The sequence below is a fragment of the Podarcis filfolensis genome (assembly GCF_964270895.1).
Source record: "Podarcis filfolensis genome assembly, chromosome: 2".
Classification (NCBI taxonomy): domain Eukaryota; kingdom Metazoa; phylum Chordata; class Lepidosauria; order Squamata; family Lacertidae; genus Podarcis; species Podarcis filfolensis.
The window spans coordinates 3,013,252-3,032,883 of NC_139605.1; the positions used below are offsets into that span (position 1 = coordinate 3,013,252).

Here is a 19,632-nt window from a genome sequence, read left to right on the forward strand (position 1 = left end):
TGTGGCCAGATTGTTCTTGCGAGCTTTTGGTCAAGAACATCTGGCACCACAGCCCCCCATTTGAAGGAACTATCCACTTAATACTATTTTCTGCTTCCTGCAACTTCCATTCCTGATCCACAAGAGGACCTCTTCTCTTATTCCATGGCGACTAAGCTTACTCAGGAGGAACCTTGATGAAAGTGTCAGGATGCGGTGTCTCTCCCCCACACAACATGACTCCAGCAGTTAATTGTGGTGGTCAGGTGGGATTGCTATGAGGAACTATGGAAAATGTAGCAAGCCATTGTGTCAGCAATGAACGCATTGCTTTGACTGGGCTTGAGCCATTTGACAGGATTTCTGATCGAATCCCACAAGCCTCTGCACCTCTGCCATTTTCTCACTGCCTGACAGTCACGTACAGCATTCTAAAATACAGACCAGTTGCTTCACCGGGCATCCTCAGAACATAAAGACAGAAAGTAGCTTTGATGTAGATTTTGTTAATCTTTAGGTCGATCTTAAGGGCCAGGAAGAGAGTTCACAAGGAGATGGTAAATACTGTCTTTCTTTCCTATAGGTTTATGACCTCTGGGTTTCCTAAATGCATTCCTCCTTGGTTCCTGTTTATTTAGCTTAACTTAAGAGTTCTTCTGTTAATAAAAGGGACCTGGGCCAGGGTGTGGCAGATTATTTTTTTTAATAGATATTTATTAGAATTTTACAACACATAAAAAACAAACAAATCCACACAAAAAACCGAAAAATACACACTTAATAAAAAAGAAAAAGAATCCACTTTTAAATTTCAAGGTTCTATAACCCTCTTTCCTGGCCTCCTCACATCTCCCTTTTTTGTGTTCCTCTTTATCCCGTCAAATTCAGCAAATTCTAACCCTCTTTCATATCTCATTTACAATTGTATACTCCCACTTGTTATATCTCTAATTTCCCCTCTTTTTTACATCCTTTTTTTCATTGCTCTTTTAACTATATCCCAAATGCCTTGTTACCTTTAGATCCCACATCATTTTAACATTCAAACAATTTACTATATTTCTGTAGATAATCTTTAAACTTTTTCCAATCCTCTTCCATCAACTCTTCTCCCAGGTCTCGAATTCTGCCGGTCATTTCTGCCATCTCCATATAGTCTATCACTTGCATCTGCCATTCTTTCACGGTGGGCAAATCTTGTGTCTTCCAATATTTAGCGAGAAGTATTCTTGCTGCTGTTGTTGCGTACATAAAAAATGTTCTGTCTTTCTTTGGCACCAATTGGCCTACTATGCCCAAAAGGAAGGCCTCTGGTTTCTTAGGAAAGGTAAATTTAAATACCTTCTTCAGTTCATTATAGATCATTTCCCAGTAGGCCTTAACCTTTGGGCACGTCCACCAAAGGTGAAAGAACGTTCCCTCAGCTTCTTTACATTTCCAACACTTATTGTCAGGCAGGTGATAAATTTTTGCAAGCTTGACTGGGGTCATGTACCACCTGTAAATCATTTTCATAATATTTTCTCTTAAGGCATTACATGCCGTAAACTTCATACCGGTGGTCCACAACTGTTCCCAGTCAGCAAACATAATGTTATGACCTATGTCTTGCGCCCATTTGATCATAGCTGATTTGACCGTTTCATCCTGTGTATTCCATTTTAACAGCAAGTTATACATTCTTGACAAAATCTTAATTTTCGGTTCTAGCAATTCTATTTCCAACTTTGATTTTTCCACCTGGAAACCAAATTTTTTATCCAAATTATAGGCCTCTCTTATTTGATAGTAGTGAAGCCAGTCTCGCACTTTATCTTTAAGTTTCTCAAAACTCTGCAACTTCAATTTGTCACCTTCTTGCTCCAAAATTTCCCAATATTTTGGCCATTTGGCCTCCATATTGAGCTTTTTCTGAGCCTTAGCTTCCATTGGCGAAAGCCACCTTGGGGTTTTGTTTTCCAATAAATCTTTGTATCTTATCCAGACATTAAACAATGCTTTCCTGACAATATGGTTTTTGAATACCTTATGTGCTTTAACCTTGTCATACCACAAATATGCATGCCACCCAAAAACATTATTGAAACCTTCTAAATCCAAAATGTCTGTGTTCTCAAGAAGTAGCCAGTCTTTCAACCAGCAGAATGCTGCTGACTCATAGTAAAGTTGAAGGTCTGGCAGGGCAAATCCGCCTCTTTCATTTGCATCAGTTAATTTTAAATTTTATTCTGGGCTTCTTGCCCTGCCAGACAAATCTAGAAATGTCTCTCTGCCACTTCTTGAAACAGTCCATCTTGTCCAAAATTTGCAATGATTGAAACAGAAATAACATTTTTGGCAATACATTCATCTTTATAGCTGCAATTCGACCCAACAAGGAAAGCCTCAATTTGGACCAAATTTCTAAATCTTTTTTAACTTCTGACCAACATTTCTCATAATTGTCCTTAAATAAATTCAAGGGGTGTGGCAGATTATTATTGGCATTTCCTCCCAGAGTCTTGCTGGCCAAGCCTCGTGTGTATTTTATTAATCAGGGTCCAATCCTTTCCTTCACCTTATTAGGTTAATGGACTAAAAAAGGCCACAACTTTATTGATTACAGCACGTGAGAGGTATTGGCTTAGGCACTGGATAAAACAACAGGAAGGGGTGAGTCTAACAAGGGTTAACCACCAGTAGGAGGAGCCTGTTGATGCAAATACAACTGTAAGCTCCCCCTGATGTCACCGGGGGTCGTGCCATGGCCCTAGCCACCACAAGGGCGTCGGACAGGATCCACGACCGCCAGATTCCTTTACCGGAATACCCATAAAGTGCAGAGGTAGGCGATGGCCACACCCTGCCCTCCAATACGCAAACATATTCCAATGCCTAACCGCCAATACCCAAAAAGTTGTGACGATTTGCTACGAGGTAGGCGAAAAACCAAGTGGCTGGTGCCAATTTGCCAGTTGGATGAAAATTCCTACCAAGGGCAACCAAGGCGACCAACCACAGGTCCATAGCAAGGTCAAGAACCAAGCAGTGAACTAAAGGGAGGGTGGGTGGGTGATCTGATGAAAACCAGCAGCGCAATGAAAGGGAAGTGCTGCTGCGGCCGCATTTGACTGGATGGCTACCTGGGAGCATGATGTGGCAGCCGGGCCAGCTGGGCAGGGGCCGGAACGCCCCCTGCCGACACGGGAAACAGCTCCCGCTCACAACTCCTCCCCTCTGTAAGGAGGAGAGGCTTTCTTAAATTGTGGTGCCCAGAACTGGACACAATATTCTAGGTGTGGTCTGACCAAGGCTGAATAGTACTGCTCTATTTAGCCTCGGTCAGCAGACACATGGAATACTGTGTCCAGTTCTGGGCACCACAATTGAAGAAGATTGTATGCGCAGAGGAGACCGACCAAGATGATGAAGGGTCTGGAAACAAGTCTCAGGAACGGTTGAAGGAGTTGGGTATGTGTAGCCTGGAAAAGAGGAAACTGAGAGGAGATGTGATAGAGCAACTTAAATATCTGAAAGTCTGTCCCATGGAAGATGGAGCAAGCTTGGTTTCTCTTGCTCTGGAAGGTAGGATCAGATCCAATGGATTCAAGTTCCAAGGAAGGAGATTCTGACTAAATGTCAGGAAGAACTTTCCGACAGTAAGAGATGTTTGACAGTGGAACGGACTCCCTCACCTTGGAAGATTGTGGACTCTCCTTCCTTGGAGTGTTGGACAACCACCTAACATGAATGCTTTAGTTAAGATTCTCCCATTGCTGGGGTTTGGACTAGATTATTATTATTATTATTATTATTATTATTATTATTATTATTTATCATTTATACCCCGCTCATCTGGCTGAGTTTCCCCAGCCTCTCTGGGCGATTTCCAATCGAGTGTTAAAAACAATAAAGCGTTAAATATTAAAAGCTTCCCTAAACAGGGCTGCCTTCAGATGTCTTTTAAAGATAAGATAGCTACTTATTTCCTTCACATCTGAAGGGAGGGCGTTCCACAGGGCGGGCACCACTACCGAGAAGGCCCTCTGCCTGGTTCCAGCAGTGGCTCCCTGTCTGTGGAATGCTCTTGCCAGGGAAGTTTGCCTGGCGCCTTCATTATACACCTTTAGGCACCGGGCAAAAACCTTCCTCTTTAACCAGGCCTTTGGTTGACCAGACTGACATCCTATACCCTTTTAAAATGTGGCTCCTTTCGGGGGGTGGGTGTTATTGGGTTGTTGTTTTTATTCTGGTTATATATGTTGTGATCTTTTCTGTGAACTCCACTGAGACCTCTAAATAAATAAACTCAATAAATAAATAAATCATCACCATTATCATCATATCCTTGTAAAGGGAGTGGGTTTCATGAGTTCACAGTGTTCAGATGTAGGTACTCTATGTAGAGCGTGTATATATTTGCACACTTCCTAAAATAATATATTGGTCCTGACCCCAACGAAGGTGCATTGCTATCTAAAGTCCAAGCTGACCTTATGAAATTGAAGGTACATTCTTTCACCTTTGGTGGACATGTCCGAAGATTAAGGCTTTCTGGGAAATGATTTATAATGAAATGAAAAAGGTGCTTAAATGCACATTTGTGAAGAAACCAGAGGCCTTTCTCCTAGGCATAGTTGGCCAATTGGTGCCAAAGAAGGATAGAACTTTCTTTATGTATGCTACAGCAGCAGCAAGAATACTTATTGCGAAGCATTGGAAGACGCAAGATCTACCCACCTTGGAAGAATGGCAGATGCAAGTAATTGACTATATGGAGATGGCTGAGATGACTGGCAGAATCCGAGACCAGGGAGAAGAGTTGGTGGAAGAAGATTGGAGGAAATTTAAAATCTATTTACAGAAGTACTGTAAAATGTATGAATGTGGATGATACTGAAATAAAAAGAAGAAGTTCTAGTAACAAGAGATAAAAATTGGAAACTATAAATTTGGGAGGTAAACATTTAAGGACAAAGTAGTACGATATGAATTTGCTGAGCTAATTGTTAAAGAGGGATACAAAAAAGGGAGGTGCGAGGAAGTCAGGAAAATAAGTTGACCAAAGATGAATAATTAGAAAAGAGTGATTTGTGTTTGTTTTATGTTATTTATGTTATTTGTGGTGTTTCCGATTGTTTTTTTTCTTTTTTGTGAAAGATTGTATTGTTGCTTTTTACTTTTCTGTGTGTTTTATGTATCTTTTTATTGTTAAATTTAATAAAATATTATTATAAAAAAAAAAGTCCAAGCTGACCTTTCTACCCTATGCTGGCCCATGTCAAAACAGGGCAGCTGCTTCTCTGTGTTCTTGCAAACATGTTTTCTCCAGCTCTGCATCTGCTCCTCAAGCCACAGAGAGACTCCAGAAGGTTGCCAGGGCGATGCTTCCCCACCTCATAAATATTCTTACTTTTCCTGGGGATTTCTCCAGGGATTTCTCCAGAGATTCATAATTTCTCGCACTGAGTCTGAAAGGTTTGGTGCATAAAATATCCCCTGTCTTGTCAATTCCCTAAACAGCTGCAGACGGTGAGAGGGATAGAGCAAAAAGCCTACATCACAAATGAAAAGTGGCTGTGCTCTTCCTTCTTTCCCTCGTGCTTTTAGGACACCCCAAACGGGCTAGTTTTAAATGTCATCACAAACATATTTTTGAGGGTGGCAGGTTGTGCACAACCATCTCATCCCCCTGCAATCCCAAGGGATGTGTTAGAGCGCCCCAACCTTCCAGGTGGCCCCTGAAATCCTATTTTGGTTTAAGAGAGGGATGAACCTAATATTGTTTTCAGGGTGGGTTGCTTGAACTCCCTATGTGAATTTCCTGTTGTTCTTGATCACAAGGAATGGGTTTCAAGTCCCCCTGACCTGTGTGGCCCCTTCAGCCCCCATTTTGGATTAAGGGCCCAATGAACCTGAACGTTTTGCTTGGGATGGGCTGTGAGCACTCAACACAACCAACTCATCAATTCTTTTCTTTTAATAGTTTTTATTTGATTTTGCAAGTATAAGATTATAACAATACAACCATACATATCTATATTTAAAGATCTCTCCAAATCTTTGGACTTCACACCTTCCCCTCCATGGGTTCAACTGCATACTGTTCAATAGTCCATATTTTACATCACTCCATTTTCTCCATAGCAATTGCTACATTACAAGTGTTATTGCAATCTTGCTAATGTTTTCATCTGCTTACAGTGGTCATCAACTCATCAATTCTGATCAGGAGGAATGGGTTTTGATTGCCCCAATCTTCCACATGCTCCCTGAAACTCCCCCCTTTTCTAAAGTTAAGGGCCCAATGGAGCTAACCATTTTTGTGGGTTTCATGCAAACTCTCTATAAGCGTGGTCTGTTGCATGTCCCCACAGCCATCTATGGGTCCCAGAAACACAAGGGTCCTGAACACAAGGATCATAAAGTTCCCGCACCACTTTGATTGTTCTTTTTTGTTTTGTGATAGATTGTATTGTTGTGTTTTTTATTTTTCTGTGTGTTTATTGTATTATGTTTGGATGTAGTTTTTTATTGTTAATCTTAATAAAACATTATTATAAAAAAAAAAGAAAGTAGGAGAGCAAAGAGCTCAAAGACAGAGGGTACTTAGCAGCACCCGCAGAGGAGGTGATGATGAATGAGGAAGTGAGAGAGCCGGGGGCTGGAGATTCACTGGGAGAAATAACAGGAGTGACAGTGGACATCCTTGTTCCGTTCCAAGAATAATTACAAAATTTTGGTAATGTGAATTCCCTGTGATCTATGTGATCTATATCTTCCAAAGTATTAACAAATTTTCAGCCAAATTTCATAACTACTTCCATTAAGTTGGTTGGTTCTACATGATCAAATGAGGGTAATGGTTTTTTAAACTGAAACATCATTTTTCAAGAATCTCACTTCCCTACCTTCTTGAAAAATAATATTTTAAGAATCAGATGCTATTTTTAGTTTTTGCTGTCAGGTGCTCCTTTGTGTTCAGATCAGGTCTCAGCAAAATAATGTAGCATTTGGGAATGAAGATGCAGCCCAGGAGCCCAGCACTGGAGGCCAAGATGGAGAAAACCTGCACGGCTACCATGTACTTCCCCTTGGTGCTCAGGTAGGTGGGCACAAAGGACACCCAAACACTGCAGAAGACCAGCATGCTGAAGGTGATCAGCTTGGCTTCGTTGAAGGCCCCAGGCAGCTTCCTGGCTAGGAAAGCCACCGTGAAGCAGATGGCCGCCAGGAAGCCCATGTAGCCAAGGGCACCATAGAACATGGCCACAGACCCTTCGTTGCATTGCAGGATGATCTCCCCAGGCTGGGAGTGCATGTCAGAGTCTGGGAATGGTGGTGAGATCCCCAGCCAGATCATGCAGATGACAACTTGGACACAGGAACAAGAAATGACAATGGAGTTGGCCAGACTCTTCCCCAGCCATCTCCTCACTGAGTTCCCTGGCTTGGTGGCCAGGAAGGCCAGAACCACAGTGATGGTTTTTGCCAACACAGAAGAAACAGCAACAGAGAAGATGATGCTGAAGGCTGTTTGTCGGAGAAGGCAGGTCCCTTTCCTTGGCCTCCCAATGAACAGGAAGGAGGACAAAAAGGAAAGCAGGAGGGAGACGAGGAGGATGTAGGAGAGGTCCCGGTTGTTGGCTTTGACTATGGGAGTTTCGTTGTATTTAATAAAGATTCCTAAATCAAAGCTTGTGGCTAAGGACCCCAGGAGGGCAAGGGAAAGTAGGACAACCCCCAGAGATTCTTCATAGGCTAGGAAGGTGATATGCTTGAACACACATTGATCTCGGTTCATGTTTGGATGCTGATTTTCTGGGCATTTTTTGCAATGGTCTGCATCTGCAAAAGAGAGAGAGAGAGTAATGTCTACTACTCTGGATTCAGCCAAGCCCTGAGCAGTATCTAGCCTCTGGGGAGGGATTCAGTTGTAGACCAAGTCAGTTTGGGACAGCCACAGATCACTACAGGTATTTAATTAGGTTTTTCTAAACATTAGCTCTAACCCGAAGAAATTTGGGACAGATTCCAGGGCTAGAGATTCCCAGCTTGGCCTCTGGCAGGTTGGGCTGCTTGGAGCCCCCTATACCAGGGCCAAAAGGAGGATCAGGGGTCTGTGCAGAAGTCTAATATCTACCCTAGGTCCATAAGAATCTCCCTCCTTAAGGACCCCGGGACAGTTAAATCTAGTCAAAGAGAACTATGGGGTGCAGCATTCATCTTGCTTCAGGCCAAGGGAGCTGGTGTTTGTCTACAGACAGCTTTCTGGGTCATGTGGCCAGCATGACTAAACCGCTTCTGGCGCAAAGGGGCACCATGACGAATGCCAGAGCGCACGGAAACACCGTTTACCTTCCCACTGCAGTGAAACCTATCCATCTACTTGCACTGGTGTGCTTTCAAACTGCTAGGATGGAAGAAGCTGAGACAGAGAAACGGGACCTCAGCCCCGTTTCAAACTGCTGACCTTCCGATCAGCAAGACCAAGAGGCTCCGTGGTTTAGACCTCCCTCCTTCACATTTGACCAAAGGCATTTTTTGGAGTAAGGATGAATAGTAGGGCTAAGAAGTGGGAAATGGGTGGGCAGGCATTTAGTGATTGACATGTTTATATCCTCCTTTCCCAATCAGCTTAATATATTTATATATAATGATGATGATGATACATTTTAGAACAATATCGTAAACAATAATCATAAAAGGAGATTGATGATGATGATAATTTGAACCACCCAGTTCTCTCCCACACATGAAGCATACCAGCCTGATCCTGCCCAGAAATGGTTTTGAGAGATTCCTGACTGAACCCTTCTCGCTTCCCCAAGGCCAGCCTTTCCCTTGGAGTCACCCACCTTCCTGAGTGGAGATGGTCCCTTCTGCACAGGGAAGACATTCATAACAGCAAAGAGGCTTCCCTTCCTGAATCACCTTGACGGATCCAGGGCGACAGCTTTCCACACACCTGGAAGTAGGAAGGGTCTAGGCACAAAGACGAAGAGCGTCAATGAGAATTGTTCTTTGAGGCATAGTATGTTGTCATCTGCTGTAGCATCTAGACTATAGCTTGAAACTCAGCATTTCCCATCACTGTCCATTACATGAATGATTCATGATTAAATTCAGAAAAAAACAAAGGACCTCCATTAAATAAAGTTCTGTATAGGGGCTATGAGCTATTCGCTACTGATAAAATTCATGCAACAAGAGAAAAGCGAGGAACCCCCCTTTCCCCATTCACACAGTTTAGCAGGAAGCCTTCTTTGGCACCCAGCTGAGCAGAGGAGCTGTAGGAACTATCTGGAACAACGGCCCAGTGCTGGAGTTGACAGGCAAGTGAGGGCAGCAGCCCACAGAACAGGGAGCACTTATTAGAGCTCATAGAAAAGACAGCAAAATGACAGGCATGATTCCCATTCCCCGTCACCTGATTGAGCCACTTGGGCCACACAATGGCCTCCTGGTCGATGGAGCACTTCAGGTCTGGGGATCCCTGTCTGTCAATACTCCCAAACTTCACTCTGAGGACGGATTTATTGGGGAACACCACCCAGTTCACAATGTCCAAGTCGGCTGCCAGCTCCCCGTTCTCATCCAAATACACTCTGTCCATGGAAGAATTGTAGAACTGGGTGTTTCCTAGGAAAGGGTGGAGCTGGAACAGAAGCAAAGATGAGAGCATTTAGAATAAAGGGAAGCATAGGCCCCTGTTTTGCTGGCCCAGAAATGGAAAGTGAGCGAGGTCCCAGCTAAAGAGGATTGGCAACTTAAGTGGACGGAATATGCAGAAATTGCAGATTTAACATACAGAATAAGAGAGCAAGAAGAAGATACATTGAAAGAAGAGTGGAAAGCATTTATTGAGTATAGGGAAAATAACTGTATGCAGCTGAAAACGGTGGCAGCATTAAGATAAATTCAACCACGTAAATAATGTTTAATGGATGTAAAAGTAGAAAACTGATTTGGTTATAGCAAAATATACAGGGGTGTATAAGATGTAAAATGAACCACGGAAAGAGAAGAAGGGAAGTTATCGGATATTTTAGAGTTTGTAAAATGTTTATTTGGAATTGTTAGGCTGAAAATTTAATAAAAATTATCTAATAATAATAATAATGGAAGCATAATGACAATCCACTTCCCCTTTGCTTAGAGCTGGTTGCAGACTCAAATAGTAATGGAGGGATCTTGTCACTTTTGGTTCATACTGTTTTCTCTCTCACACACAAACCCCAATCTTAAATTCAGTTCTCCACATTTCTGAAGCATTTTTTAAATAATAATAGAAACTCATCAGAATTCTTCAGCATTTCTGTGTGATTTTCTCCTAGTAAGCATGTTTTTGAAGGATGCTGCCCCCTTGGATTCTTTCAGAAAGAGTGAATTAGGTTCGTTTTTCCTTTCAAGGCAAACTGAATGAAATCTCTAATATGGGCTTCAGCAGGGAAAGGCAGGAGCTTGGTGGAGGGAACAGAGAGCCAGAGCAGAGTGAAGTGGGTGTGAAAGGAATAGAGATTAGAGACAGCCTGATCAATGTCATCTCCCCTGCCAAAAATAATTCCAACTTGCGGGGAAAGGAGAATTGGGCACATGATGGGAGCAGTTGCTCGGGGGGCTGTGCAATGAGGCAAGAATAAGAATAGCAAACAGAAATGAAAAATGTATATGTATTAAGGAAGGTTTAAAATGGAAAACGGGTAATGTGTTTTGCAAACTTTGGGTTTTTTCCATAGTAGTTTTTTTCTAAAGGGCTCTGGGCTCTTGCTGAGATTAAGATTAACTAACTGGTTTAACATGTGAGTGTTGTAACCTTAGATCATGTGATGAAGGTATTGGATTGCAATATCTCCTTTTTGAAGGGAGTTGCCTTTTTGTCTTTGGCTCCAAAACTCAATAGAGGCAATATGTAAAGGAAGCTCTCCTGAAAGTAAAAGAGAGTGAGAGAGAGAGATCCCGAGCCTGTGCTGGACAGAATGATGTTCTCATTCTGTTATAAAGAGTTCTGCGAGTAAAGAGTGAATAATATTTCTATGCGCCTGGACAATAATTCATTTCCAAAAGGAAATGAATGCTTCCAGTTCTTATGCTTCCAATCGTTTCAAACTGCGCAATATTCAATATCTGCAACACTACAATCGATTGTCATGCTCAGTTGAGATGTCTATGAAGGGAAAGAAAATACCTGCCATGGCTGTAGCCTTTGAAGTCCCATTCTCTCAGTTCCCCTCTGCTTAGATCTAGATGAATATGCAGCATTTAAGGCACGAGCCACGGCTTGCACAGTGTTGTAGATCCTGTAGCTGTCTAGAGAGAGGATTCTTTCCAGATCATCTTGGGGAAGCCTCTCCAGTTTCCCTCTCTCTCTGCATCTTGTCCGGCCTTTCACTGAGAATGCATGCTTTAAATAGAAACAATTAAAAGCATCCTCCCAAAACTTCTTAATACCAAAGAAAAAGGGTAGAAAATCACCGTATTTTGCCCCTTTACTTGTCTCAGTGAAGAAGGAAAATATACCATGGATGTGTTGGAAAGATATCTCATTATACATCAGCTCCAGGGCGACATCCCACAAAACTGTTGTGATGAAGATTTTCCCAACAATGGATTTCATCAATATGTCAAAAAACTGTTGTATAATTTGTAGTCCATTTAAGAAATAACTCCTTTCCCCGTAGTAAACAAATACATGCACTTGCCTCCACTTGCGGAATGGAAGACGAGGTATGTATACTCCATTTGTATTCAGTCCTTGGATGCTTTGTGAGATGACAACACAGACTCCGCTCTTGATGAGCACGGGTGTCAAGCTCTTCAGGAACCTCTCTCCATTGTCGGTGTCTGGTGCAAGGAGGCCAATCAAGGTCCATCGGAAGTGCTGGAGCAGCTTGACAATCCCTGGGTACAGGGCTTCTTCTTTGGGGACCATCCAGTAGAAAAAAGGGAAATGCCTCTTATCATTCAGAACATGAGAGACAAAAGCATAAGTGACCTGGGAAGAGAAGGAAGATTTGTATCTTGTTTGATTTCAGATCAAAGCCTAAATATTTCTAAGCCCAACATGAGATTGGGAAGGTCTTAGGCAGGAGGAAGGTCCAGTGCAAGGACCCTTTGGTGGGAACAGTGATTTCCTTGAAGGTTGTGGCAGCCGTAAAGAAGGCAAATTTGATGCTAGGGATCAACAGGAGGGTAGTTGAAAATAAGACTGCCAATATCATAATGCTATTATACCTCTCTCCATTCCTACCTGTGGGATTTTATAGATGCCCAACACGTTTGAAATCTGGATGGAGTTTTGAGAGTCGGACCCTTCGAGAACAGCCAGTAAGTTAGTCTGTTTACCACAGCTGTAGTTTGGAAAGTTCAGCTGCCCAATTGACAACATGTCTAGCAAAGCATCATAGGTCACCCTTCCATCAAAAAAGTTCTCATGGATGCTGTAGCCCAGGGTGATGTTGGGTAACAGCTTTTGATTCTGGTTGATCGCTTGAATGGCATACAAGAAGGAGAGGAGCTGCCAGTACTTTGTGGGTCCTTTCCTGGGGGGAGAAATTATATACATGCCAGCACTGTCCAAGTGATATTTCTGTTCTACCTCTAATATTCAGCTCTACCTCTCTTTCAAATCAGAACCAGTGAAGGCAGTGAAGGTCCTGTGTGAGGCAGATGGAGGTTGGATGGCGGCTAACAGATTGAGGCTGAATCCTGACAAGACAGAAGTACTGTTTTGGGGGGACAGGAGGCAGGCAGCTGTGGAGGACTCCCTGGTCCTGAATGGGGTAACTGTGTCCCTGGAGGACCAGGTGCGCAGCCTGGGAGTCATTTTGGACTCACAGCTGTCCATGGAGGCGCAGGTCAATTCTGTGTCCAGGGCAGCTGTCTACCAGCTCCACCTGGTATGCAGGCTGAGACCCTACCTGCCCACAGACTGTCTCGCCAGAGTGATGCACGCTCTAGTTATCTCTCGCTTGGATTACTGCAGTGCGCTCTATGTGGGACTACCTTTAAAGGTGACCCGGAAACTACAACTAATCTAGAATGCGGCAGCTAGACTGGTGACTGGGAGCGGCCGCCGAGACCACATAACACCAATCTTGAAAGATCTGCATTGGTTCTCAGTACGTTTACAAGCTTTTGGAATGGGACACTAAAGAGGACCAGGTAAATTGCGTCATTATAAAATGGGCGCAGGATGTGGGACATAATATATTCAAAGTGTTGGTGCTGACGTTTAAGCCCTAAACGGCCTGAAGAAGCGTCTCCACTCACATCGTTCAGCCCGGACACTGAGGTCCAGCGCTGAGGGCCTTCTGGAGGTTTCCTCACTCCAAGAAGCCAAGTTAAAGGGATCCAGGCAGAGGCCCTTCTTGGTAGTGGCACCTGCCCTGTGGAACACCCTCCCACCAGATGCCAAAGAGAAGAACAACTTCTACACTTTTAGAAGACAACTGAAGGCAGCCCTGTTCAGGGAAGCTTTTAATGTTTAACAGACCACTGTAGTTTAATATTTTATTTTAATAATATTTTAATATTTAATATCCATCCCCACAAAACGTCTTACCAATAAAAGCTGGTGGAAGGACATTGGCTAAAGATATGATGATGAAACACAGTGTTTGTGGCAGAAAGGACCCCACTGATGAGGTGGTCTCCTGGCCTGAAATAATTAGGTGAATCTATCTCATCCCTTTCCAAAGACAAGAGGCATTTTGTCTTCAGTTTCCCACAGTCCCCATAAGGCAGTAGAAGCAGTAGAATGAGGACCATCTTTTTTCCTCCCAGGAACGAGCACCTCCCTTACAAAGAATTAGAAGTCTTTTGTTGTGGTCCTTGCAAGATGCAGTAACTTTCTTCTTACTAACGGAGCCCTGCAGAGGGATCACATCTGAAGTGGAGAGAAGTCAAGCCAACCTCATTCTGGTGCAGTTATCATCTGTCCTACATCTCAGCCCCCCCAAGTTTTGAGTGGCTTAGGAGGCATATATCTGCCAGACCTTTCTGCCTCATATCCATAACATCACGTTTAGTGGACTCAAATGTGATCTTTGGAAGCAAAAAAACCACACACACTATCATTTTGATAATTATACGGAGAAGAAGTACCACCTCTGCAAGTTCCTAAACACTTTATGCAGCTCCACCTGCAACTGCAGGGCTGAAGAAAAACATGTTTGCGAAAACTCCAAGATCTACCTCCAAACTGTGAGATGCAAATGCCAAAGATTGGTGAAAAATGCCATGCTTAAAAGTTAGAAGTTCCCTGAACTATCATACGTGAGCCCTGGCAGAATCCCCCCCCCCACGCGCGCGCACTGATGCTAACACAGGATAGGGCTATTCTGATGAATTTGAGAGGTGAACAAGGGAACTGAAATTTCACGTAAAGACAGAGGCGATTCAGATTTTTTTGTAGGTTTTTTGTTTTGTTTTTGTTCTTGTTTTTATTATATACTTTTTGGTCTTATCCTGTATTTTTATGCTGCGAACCACCCTGAGATCATTGGGTGAAGGGCAGTGTAAAAATTTAATAAAGAAACAGACAAACCAACACTTGGAATTCTAAAAAAGCTTTCAACAAGGTGCCTCCTAGGTAAGCTTAGTAGTCATGGAATAAGAGAAGAGGTCCTCTGGTGGATCAGGAATGGAAGTTGCAGGAAGCAGAAAATAGGTTTAAGTGGATAGTCCTTCAAATGGGGGGGGTGCCAGATGTTCTTGACCAAAAGCTCGCAAGGACAATCTGGCCACATCACGTTGCACCAACTAGAGATTCTGCACCAGACCCAAGGGCAGCCCCAGAAAGAGTGCATTGCAGTAGTCCAGCTCCAGGTTTTCCATTACTCCAGTGGTCAGGCTATTCCTGTTGACCAACAGCCATAGAGGACACATGGGTCTGTAGTGACAAAGGGGTATCCAAGAGTACCCCCAAACTATGCACTTGCTCCTTTAGAAGTGGGAATCATCCAAAGAGCCTACAAATTGTGTGTCAAGCTCCTGTGTTCCTGTCACTCCCTAAGTGATGAAAAACCAGACAAGACAACAGCATAACATTGGGTCCAAATGAGCCACAACTCTATTGATTACAGATGTGAATGGTTTGGCATCGGCATTGCGTATAGCCATTTATTCCACCGCAGTCCACCTGCTGGGAGTGCATCTAAGGGTAATCCACACCTGCCCCCCATGACCTACATCAAGTAGGGATAACCACCGAGGGGGCCCTGTTGGAGGAGTGCTATAGCCCTAGCCCCCACCTGGGCACCCAGACAGAAGCAACTCCTCACAGATCCCTTTAACAGGATACCCTTAACCAAGAAGGGGCGGACAGAGGCTGTAACCTCCCCTCCAGCCAAGACTAAGGCTTACCCAATGCCTAACCTCACAAAGTTGTGAGGATTTCTATGAGGAAGGCGAAAATCAAATGGCCAGGGCCAAGTTACCAAGTGGAATAATTCCTGCCAGGTGTTAGATTTCTGTTAGGACTGGGATAAATTGTGTTCGCTGAGCCCGTATTTTATACAGTCTGTATATGATGTTTGTTTGATAATGTGTGGTGTGCTATGCCTAATAAAGGATTTTGAATTGAATTGAAAGTTAGATTTCTGTTTATGCCACTGTGCAGTTTTTGGAGTCACAAGACTCTGTTTACATTCCAGACTGTTGGAAGTCTCACGGGAGACGGGAGACGGATGTTGTTATTACTCATTTCCTGTTTCTTTGTTCCAGTTGCTTCTCTGCCTTCACAGAGAGCAGATGTATATTCTTTTCTGTCCTGTGTAGTTTGAAATAAAACGTAGCAATGTAGCTCATATATTTCTCGTCCTTCTGCTGATGTTTGTATACTCTGGGGAATGAGAACGTGCTTAGAGCCTCATCAAAGGCTTAGGTCGTTAATCACTATCAGAGTAGATGACGAAGAATGTCCGCGGAGGAGTAGCTCGGTTGTGCAGAGTTCCGACACCAGGCCCCAAATATGGCAGCTGACAATGTTCATAGGAAGGTCTTAGTATGAAAATAAGACATATGGGCCTGGGCAAGTTATCCCCCCAGGGATCGGGGCAAAGCAATGCCTAGTGGCTGGTTGGGCCCACCCCCTGTGGAATGCCTGCACCTAAGCCTGGCACAATTGGTCAATCCGCAGGCAGGCTGCAACCCTCCCCAGCAGGGCACCAAATTGCGGGCGTGGACTTGGTTGGCCACACCACCACCTGACCATTAAAGGTAAGTGGACTTTGAAGGATTTGAACACAATTTATTGGATCTTATTGAGTCCACTGGTGCATCCAGACACTGGTCACAAGCCTTCAGAGACTCTCCTGTTATGGAGAAGGAGAGCTGTGTGTTAATGTAAAGGTGTAAAGACCCCTGGATGGTTCAGTCTCGTCAAATGCGACTATGGGGAGTGGCGCTCATCTCGCTATCAGGCCGAGCGATCGGGTGTTTATCCACAGACAACTTTCCGGGTCATGTGGCCAACAGGACTAAACCGCTTCTGGCGGGATGGGACACCTTGATGGAAGCCAGAGTTTGGGACTTGGGACACAATATACAAATGGCAGATTGGGAGAGGTAATGGAAAACAGATTTGAAATTTATGGGACCTTGTTCACTGACATAAAATTATATGAAAATGATGTACTGGTGGTATTTGGCTCCAAATAGAACGAGTTCAAATACCTGCTGGAAATGTCAAGAAAAAGAAGGTACCTTTTATCATATGTGGTGGATGTGTAAATTCATCAGCAAATCTCTTTGGAGGTCTACCTCTCGTGGCTCTTTCAGACCTGCGAATTAGTCATAAGTCTTCAACACTCCTCTTCTTTCTTAGGAGAAAAGTGGCCTATAGTGAACAGTGGTTCCTCCAATTCTCGATCAGAGCCTTCAGAGGGTCGCATAGAGGCCGTAGCACTCTTGAAATCCGCTGAATCATCCGATTCAGATTCAGATTCAGAACCTTCATTAGTGGGTGTGGGCCTTTGCTGTTGTTTATCCTCAGTCTCTTCACTGTCATCAGGATAACATTGGAAAATTCCCACATTCTCCCCCCACTTGGCTATAAAGTAACTGAAAAATTATGGGAGATGATATATAATGAATTGGAAAAAATGTTTAAAATAACTTTTGTTTAAAAAACCAGAAGCCTTCTTATTAGGAATTATAGGTACCGACATACCAAAGGACCAGAAAAGATTGTTTATGTATGCGACAACAGCTGCACGGATGCTACGAGCCCAGAGATGGAAGAAACAACCCTGAGCAGAGAAGAATGGCAAACCAAGTTGATGGACTATGCTGAAATGGCCAAATTAATTGGGAAGCTCAGAAAGCAAGACCATTGTAAGCAGGTTAAAACATTAGCAGGATTTTAACCACACTTGTAAATTAACGGAAAGTATGGACAATTTGGAAAGACAAAATTTGGACAGTTTTGATATGCAGGTGTAAATATTACCACTAGGATCTACAGAAGGGTTGGGGGGAAGTCAGGAGATTCAGCGGAATTTTGGCATTTGAATCTTGTATTGCTTTTTGTTGTATGTTTCTTTATTTTATTCATATAAAAAAATTAAAAAACAACATCAAACTGCTAGGTTGGCAGGAGCTGGGACAGAGCAATGGGAGCTTGCCACTGTCGCACGGATTCGAACCGCCAACCTCCCGACAAGCAAGCCCAAGAAGCTCAGTAGATCACCCTGCCAGCCATGTCCCTAGAGCTGTGTGTTATGGGCATACTGGTGGCCCCTTGCTCCAAAGCTCCTCAGGACCGCACCCCATGACTTCATATAGATTTTAAATAGCGTATAGATCTTAAATAGCGCTGGGGAGAGAATAATAACTTGCAGCACCCCATAACATATCAAAATTTACAAAAAGGGCAACCCAAATGATCACAACATGTCAGGGAATAGTCTAAAGACGAGGACAGGGGAATGCATTCTATGGCAGACCAGTTTCCTCTCCGATGGAGAGATGGAGGGGGAAAAGTCACACAAACACCCTTGTTCACAGGCTGTTCAGAAGCAGAGAGACAGGAGCTGAACAGCTGAGGGAAGAGTTGCCCAGGTACGAGACAATGACAAGGGAACCCAAAGGGAGGGGGCAGCTAGTTGAGATGTCACTTGAGAGTGTGGGGAACCCCCCTCACCACAGACTCGGAGGTCTGAACATATCAGAGAGCAAAGAAGTCAGAGGGAGGGAAGAACTTCCCATTGGCACCTAAAATGCTACGGAAGTCGGAAGGAGGATTTAGAGCAGCCAACTGCCCTCCTTGCGGAGAGCTGTGTATTTCTGCTTGCAACATGGTGCTGTATTAAAAGGACTATAAATAGATCAACTGCTTGTTAATTCTTATCTGTGATGTTACCAAAGGGAGAGGAGAACTCTCCACGCCTGACACAACATCACTCTTCCCCCTTCCCCTTTCCTTTACTTCTCATGGAAACTCAAGGGATTTGTCCAAAGTTCTCCTTTGGGTCCACTAAAATAGACCCCATTTTTGAGAGGATAGTGAGGTGACATCCTGCTTCTAATTCAGTCAATGAATCAGTCAACCAAACAATAATGCTTTCCACCTGTTTCAAGGCTTCTCCAGACACCCTGCTGATTCAGCATTCATCCTGATTATGTGGTGCTCTATGATAATAATCATAATCATAATCATAATAATTTATTTATTCATTCCCCGCCCTCCCCAGCCAAGGCCAGGCTCAGGGCAGCTAACAAGCAATAATAAAAACAAGCTGAATGAATACAACTTAAAAACAAGATTAAAATACAACATTAAAACGTTAAAACGCAGCCTCATCACAGAAGGAGAAAGGAAAAAGAAAGAGGGGGAGGGAATCAAATTGACTCTAAGCCAAAGGCCAGGCAGAACAACTCTGTCTAACAGGCCCTACAGAAAAAAATCAGATCCTGCAGGGCCCTGGTCTCACCAGGCCAGAGCCAGTGTTGAAAAAGCCCTGGCTCTGGTTGAGGCTAATCTAACTTCCTCAGGGCCCAGGACCTCTAGGGTGTTGCTATTTATGGACCTTAAGGTCCTCCATGGGCAATACCGGGAGAGGCGGTCCCATAGGTTCGAGGGTCCTAGGCCATGAAGGGCTTTAAAGGTTAAACCAGCACTTTAAATCTGACCCTGTACTCCACCGGGAGCCAGTGCAGCTGGGAAAGCACTGGGAGAATATGCTCCCATGGCAGAGACCCCGTGAGGAGCCTCACTGCAGCATTTTGCACCTGGTGGAATTTCTGGAACAGCTTCAAGGGCAGCCCCGCGCAGAGCAAATTACAGTAGTCAAGCCTGGAGGTGGCCGTCACATGGATCACTGTGGCCAGGTTGGGGCGGTAAAGGTAAGGGACCAACTGCTTGAATCCCACCTGCAAAATATTCATGAAATGTTCATGATGGTGAAAGTTGTGGTCACAGTTTCACTATGGCGTCAGTCCACTTTCAGTGAGGCCGATGGGCCTTTGCTCTCTCCTACAGGTCGCTAATGGAAGGTATTTAAGCATCTCAGGGTGGACTTGTTTTATTTTCTGTGCTGGAAACAGCTGAGAGTTTAGATACAGCAAGAATTAGAAATGTTGTTTTCATTCAGTGGAGGGGGGCACTTTTTCATTCTAGCTCTAAATATGGGAAATACTGGAATATCCTGTCCTTCCTGGCTGCCATTCGTG

General features: G+C 43.8%; 1 protein-coding gene and 1 long non-coding RNA gene across 2 annotated transcripts in view; one reads left to right on the forward strand and one right to left on the reverse strand.

Moving 5' to 3' along the window:
- The window catches only part of LOC310757463, a 253,294-nt gene that overhangs the window by 51,678 nt on the left and 181,984 nt on the right, over window positions 1-19,632 (forward strand). The gene's annotated exons all lie outside the window — the stretch shown is intronic.
- LOC310756781 (vomeronasal type-2 receptor 26-like) lies at window positions 6,644-11,873 on the reverse strand. The gene is made up of 4 exons (XM_083601515.1): window positions 11,147-11,873; window positions 9,389-9,616; window positions 8,817-8,943; window positions 6,644-7,806 (listed from the first exon to the last, which is right to left on the reverse strand). The coding sequence occupies exons 1-4, from the start codon at window positions 11,573-11,575 to the stop codon at window positions 6,896-6,898; spliced, it is 1,695 nt and encodes a 564-aa protein (XP_083457641.1). The 5' UTR covers window positions 11,576-11,873; the 3' UTR covers window positions 6,644-6,895.

Bases quoted from the DNA above. Each gene is read 5' to 3' on its own strand.
- LOC310756781 (XM_083601515.1), bottom strand. From the start codon at position 11,575: ATGAAATCCATTGTTGGGAAAATCTTCATCACAACAGTTTTGTGGGAT. The intron at 9,617-11,146 runs GTATTTTCTTTC...CTTCTGTTCCAG, and splicing joins AAAGGCTACAGCCATGGCAG to CTCCACCCTTTCCTAGGAAA. The intron at 7,807-8,816 runs GTGGGTGACTCC...TCTCTTTTGCAG, and splicing joins GACCATCTCCACTCAGGAAG to ATGCAGACCATTGCAAAAAA.